Genomic DNA, 6,000 nt, shown 5'->3' with positions numbered 1-6,000 from the left:
TTTTACAGCTCATCCTCAGCACTTTCAACAGTTCAGAACAGACATTTTCCAGAAAAGGGGAATATAAATAATCTCACAGGCCCACAAGTTCTGCTGGTATTTTTGTTGCTARATCCCATCATTTTAAGGTGGTTTGAGCTGTTGCAGACTGAGTTAATCCTGCTCTGTGCACAGTTTGAACTAGAACAAAACAAAGAAGCATTTTTGTCGATGGGTTTATGTCCTAAAACTTTTTTTAAAATTGCATCGGGTTAAACAATAAGGTTTTTCAATACATAGTGGAAGTAAAATATTTTCATTTCAAGCACATTTTCTTTTTTTAATTAATGAAAGAAAGTTTAGCATGAGAAGTAATTCAGCTGGGAAAAAAATACACTGTTTTATTTTGAAAACTTCAAAATAAAATTTTGTTTCTTTTTCATCTCCTTTCAACACAAAACAATCAAAACTGACACAAATTCAGAGGATTTATGTGTTGATGTGTTCAAATTATACCTTTCACTGGAACAAAAATTTCACGTGAAAAGCGCTACCTCACTTCCTCTGAGATTGCTGCTTTCCTTGTATATACGATTCATTCACAGTCCAAAAGGGCTCAGGAGACAGGTGGGATTCACAGGTCTGCCTGTGTGCGCATGTATTTGTCCCTACAACACTTCCAACCTCTTTGGTTTCTCCTCAGGATACTTGCAAGACAGGGTCACTTCAGGGACCCAGTGCCAGCTTCCAACCCCAGAACTCTGCTTCTTGCTCTCCGGGCTGCGCTCTTGGACACCGCTCCTCCGAGACGCTCTCTGATACTACACTCTTACCCACATAGTGTGAGGAACAAAGCGGACAGCSCAGAAGTGGTGTTTTTCCATACGTCCTTCGCACACTGGTGTGCACAGATGGGAAGAAGTGCTGCTGTGGCTCATAGGTCTGGCTCTGCTGCAGGTGTTTGTCAATAGATGAACGGGACCAAGTCCGAGTAGCAGGCGAGTTACAGGCAGAAAGGAGAAGGAAAATAGACTCCTTAGGGAGGTGATCAGCAACACAAGGCAGGTTAGAAAGGGGAAAAGCAGCATCTCAGATTGTCTTCATTTTCCAGGTTTGGTGTGCATTGTGTTCAATGAAGAAAAATTTTGGAGGGCAGAAGTTCATACCCTCTTCTTAYGGCCGGTAGGCGTGTTAGCTGGGTTGTATTACTGCAGCACTTTGGTGTCATAAAATGTGTTTCCTATATGTCATACACGATAATAAATTAGGTTTAAAACAACACTATTTAAAAAATCTAATAAGGACTTTAGGTAAAGTGTATTCTACAGACGATCTTAATTTAGGRAACAAAGCCTATGTGAAGATTTTACAGGCAATGTCTTTGATTTCCTGGAGAGGCCACTTTATGGGAATGAAAAACCCCACTGAGCCACCTGGGGTAGTTTCTCTCCATGGTGCAGAACAGTMAGTGTTCGAAAAGCTTTGTTCCTTGCAGGCACTAGAGCACGAGAAACTYCTTCACGACAATACAGGCAATTGGATCGGTGATTAGCACATATTTTGTCTTTTCCGTTGCATTGCTATGTGCAAGGCCTGCATAATCATCTGAGAGTTATTCAGGATATTGTATTCACTGAGGTTAAGCAGCCGACGGTAATTCTCATCAGAATATCTGACTGCAAACATGCAGTAGGGGGAACAGCGACTGTTCAAATCAAGTTGTCCTTCCTCCATCTCTGAGCAGCAGCGCTTTACACCTAGAAAAAAAGACAAGTTGTTGCTGTGACCTTTAGTTTATCTTAGTCAAGACAAGCTGTCCAGAGCAGCCCAAAGACGGAGACTTTTCTCCAGCAGAGAAATCACAAGATTTAAATGTTCTGAGTATGAGGCAGTAATTCAGGTCACATATCACCATTCCTATTCAAAGGAACATCACATGCCTGAAATAATGCAGGTAGTAGGGAAATGTGAGTGACAGCATCGTAACGCTATCTGTGGTTTACTGATAAACAGTTGTTTACTAAAGCCATGGTTCAATGAGGAACGTCAGTCTGAAAGGGTGCTCCAATAGCCGGCTATCAACGAACACACTGTTGGCCTTGCCCTGAGCAGCAGGGACCTCTGTGGACCCTGGCTGAGAGRGTGGAGTTGCTGGTAACAGAATAGCATTTAAGCAAGAAAGGAGAAATAGAAACATGARATCTTAAAGTTCCTGCAATCCAGATTGCAGCCTTGGGGCACYGGCCACCTAGAGCCATCTCTGCGTTTGCATTTCTGATGTCTCTTTGATTCCGGGAAGGCAAAATAGCATTTGTAACATTTGGACTTTACCTGCCTGCTACACAAGAAAAAAAGTAAATGCTTCCTTGCAACTGGCTGTAAAGGAGGTGAATACCAAGCAGCAGACTGTGTCAAAAAACAAACAACAATAACAAAGAATGACAACCCCCCGCCAGAGCACACTGAGCAAAATGACAACTAGGGTAACTACCAAGAAGACATATTCATTTTGACACTGCAGGATTTAATCTGAAAACCAAGTTCTTGCTCCAGCACCATTCACTCATGACACTATATCACTTAAAATGTAGGATTAAATCCCTGGACAACTGACAACATATGCAGGGGAAAACACGTCTGAGTGAGCCATACTTTTTCTAGGAAAAGCTTTTAAAATAGCTGGCAACATTTTATGTTAGCAGCAGCAGAGAGATGAAGGTAAATACCAGCCAGAAGCAAGGTCCCTAGGGCCAAAGGTTACATAAATGAACATAGCAACTCTGGCAGAGATGGGAAAAAGAATTTTAATTAGCTAAAGTGATCCCCATGAGTCCAGCCAGCAAAGAGAAATAAGGCTGTATCAGAGTCAGGGAAGCTGGCAATGTTGTCTTTTGTTTAATGCTTTGCCACCACTTACAACTTACCAGGTGCTTTGTACTCTCGGAAGGTATCATTTACAAGTGGAAGAAAAATCACAATAGGACATCTTGGTGAATTTGCATCTTGGAAGACATAGCACTCCTTTAAATTTTTCTTATCTTCATCACTCAAAGAAATTTTGGGAAACGGGATTTTCTGTTCTGAGTAATATTTGCAGGCCTTGTCCAGGGACTGGAATATCACAGAAACAATCAATATTAGAATTCAGTTTGGTTGTCTTAAAGCCCAAGAACGGTTATCTAGCATTAAGATTCAGTGATTTAGATCCATGGGGTCTCCTTCTCACCAAGAAGGAATTACTCCATACAAAATTGCCCCACGTAGAAACTAGATTCTTAATCATAAGCTGTAAACAGAATTTCAGAGATAGAGAATACTTAATTTCAGATAGAATCAATTTGCAGAAGTTTAGAGCAAATTACATAATGTTAGTAAAGGAAAGACCCTGTGTTTAATAGATTGTATAGAATCAATCAGAAAAAGAAAACAACAATAAGAAAATGTTTAAGGGAACTTACTACATGCTTGGAAGCCAGGAAGCCAGTGGATAACAAAGTTAAATTTGTACGTTCAGTTATGTCTATKTCTGTGCAGGCACTATGGTGCAGTGTTTATTGAGATTAATACTTTAATGAGAAAAAACAGCTTCTCTGAGGTATGAGGCTATATTGTGCCTTTTCCCTGAAATATCTAATGAAACAACATCATGTCCCACTATGTACTGCGCTATATAGTACATAGCATCTAGTAGCAGACATCATCCAATAAGAAACAGTTTCTATTAATATGTTTCAATCGCAGCAGCTTTTCTTCAAAAAAGTAGTCTAATCTCAGACAATGTGTGAAGCTGAAATGAAACTTCGTTACATGTATGTCTTATGCATCATATGGCTTATTAACAGTAGCACAGCTGTTCTCATTCACAAAATGTAATTCCATCCACATTGGCCAGGRTGGGTAAAATTAAGTTTCTAAGTAAATTCAACTTCTGAGGTATRAAGACCCAAACTTCTTTTCTGCAGAGCTTTATAGACAGCTAACTAACTCTATTTCCATGAAACTTGAGTTTCTGCAGGAAGATGCTTGTCATTTCATCTTCCCTGTAGCATCTCGTTTTAGTCCTAGGAATGTTCTGCCCCTGACTATCCATCTAATCTTTTATATTCTAATTTAAGTCGTAAGAAATGAATTCTCATATTTATGTTCCTGTTCCGGATCTGGTAACCTGCTTCATTCAGCATAAAGCATAAGAGGCTCTTTCCATCATTCTGGAAGAAAGCATGCTGATGTCCTGAATAATTCCATACGTTCATAAAACAGCAAGGGWGATTCCAAGAGTTACAGGAAGAAATAGGAACAATATTAATCACTACAGTGAAAAACATAACCCTGGAAAAACTTCTTTCTCAGCTATCACATGCAAACCCATTCCTTCTCTGCTGCTTCTGATGCATGTTTTCTAATAGCAAGATGATGTGCTTCTGAAGTGAGATGATTTAAATGAATTATTAACATCAGAGCTTCTGAAATGAGGATTAAAACCATTCTTAGTAAATAAACTTCTTCCCTTGAATCACCAATCTCTTCTAGTATYTCAAAAAGGAAATAGTAGTTGAAAAGAGAACAGCTGAAATAACTAGTGTCTCTAGSTGCTGCAAAAGGACAGGCAGCACCTCTTAACATGACCCTCCTCACCAATGAATGTGATCCAGTAGTGTAACTTAAATATATGATGACATCCACTTCCCTCTGTGGTCTTAAAAGCGGTGCGCTGCTGGTATTGATGAAAAATCCAGCGTCTATCATGCCCAGATGATCAGGATTTTGCATTAGCTGATTGGGACGTGTGTCTAACACAGTATCTGAAAGGAAAATATTTATTGGCATGAAAAAAAGGTCTGTGGATATTTTAACATGAAAAAACTGCAATGTTGAACTGATTATTCCAGATACCTGGTTTAATTTAATTGTTACAACAATGAATTGTAAAATAAGCATGGAAAGGACTTCAAGAAGCCATCTAAATCTACTTCTCTTCTCCATGGMGGGTCTATACAGCATTTCTGACAGATTTGCCTAACTTATTCTTAAAAATCTCCTATGCTGAGAATCCCAAATAATCTATTCCAGTAATTTGCTATACTCATACCATCAGTAAGATTTTTCCTTATGTTTAACCTGAATCTTCTTTGCTTCAGTTCAATTATTGTTCTTAATTTTACACGCCATTGACATGGATAACAAAATATTCCCATCCTTTTAAACATGCTTAAAGATTTATGTCTCCCTCTCAGTCTTCTCTTCTGTGAACTACAAAGCCCCATTCCCTTCCAGCTTTCGCTCATAGGGCCATGTTTTCTCTGATGTTCCTGTCGCATATAAAGTCAGAGGCCCAGTCTTGCCAAATTAAGATTTCTCCCATGTTCTCTCTGCTCTTTGCTCCCCGAGTTCCAGTCTGTCAGCAGCAAGTCTACCCTTCCTCTCTGGGCCCAGAGAGCGCTCACCTAAAGCACACAAACACAAACACATGCTTATATTTAAAACCATACTTAAATGCTTGGCAGCACTGAGCTCTCAGCTTCTTCTCTCTATTCCGAAAAAAAAATGTTCCTTTGAGAGATGTTAGCAATCTTCTTTCAAGTCTTACAGGTTTCTCTCCTCAACTCTGCCCAAAACCGTGTGGAATTCACGCCTGTAAATACTAGTTCCTGTTACCTTTCCATCGACAGAAGTGTTCATTCTCAAGGTAGTTGTTATGCAGCTGATAACCCTTCAGGAAATTGTGATGCTGGGCAACTGAGAAGCGGTCAGTTAAGGCACCTCGAAGAGCATTAGAAAGGGAACCAGGAGCAGTGTATGTGCGAGTCCTTAGCTCATGGGGTCTTGTAGGCAATATTGGGTCTTCATCTAGAGGAGTGGATAAAAATTGGCAAACTGTTAATTCATATTCATTTCTGGTTGGCCTGGTACTTAAGAGATGACAAAGTTTGTTCTGAGAGGACTCACTAAACAAAAAATAGTTCTGAAGGAGAACAGCAGCCGCTGTCAGAAAGCTTTGTTGATACTCTTGAGCTTTAGCCT

At 39.8% G+C, this 6,000-nt stretch overlaps 1 protein-coding gene across 1 annotated transcript in view; it reads right to left on the bottom strand.

The window, feature by feature from the left end:
• Positions 1–1,527: 1,527 nt before the first annotated feature.
• The window catches only part of LOC146598736 (cytosolic phospholipase A2 epsilon-like), a 37,647-nt gene continuing 33,174 nt past the window's right edge, over positions 1,528–6,000 (bottom strand). The window contains exons 18-21 of the mRNA XM_085299890.1: positions 5,635–5,826; positions 4,615–4,781; positions 2,904–3,090; positions 1,528–1,736 (exon numbers count right to left, since the gene is read on the bottom strand). Of these exons, the coding sequence (XP_085156016.1) occupies positions 1,528–1,736; positions 2,904–3,090; positions 4,615–4,781; positions 5,635–5,826 (755 nt within the window). The remainder of the gene's footprint in view (positions 1,737–2,903; positions 3,091–4,614; positions 4,782–5,634; positions 5,827–6,000) is intronic.

This window comes from Rhea americana, unplaced genomic scaffold (assembly GCF_003343005.1).
Source record: "Rhea americana isolate MKP2758 unplaced genomic scaffold, rheAme1 scaffold_155, whole genome shotgun sequence".
Taxonomy (NCBI): Eukaryota; Metazoa; Chordata; class Aves; order Rheiformes; family Rheidae; genus Rhea; species Rhea americana.
Note: the sequence above shows the minus strand (reverse complement) of the source record. Positions and strands in the feature narration are given on the sequence as shown.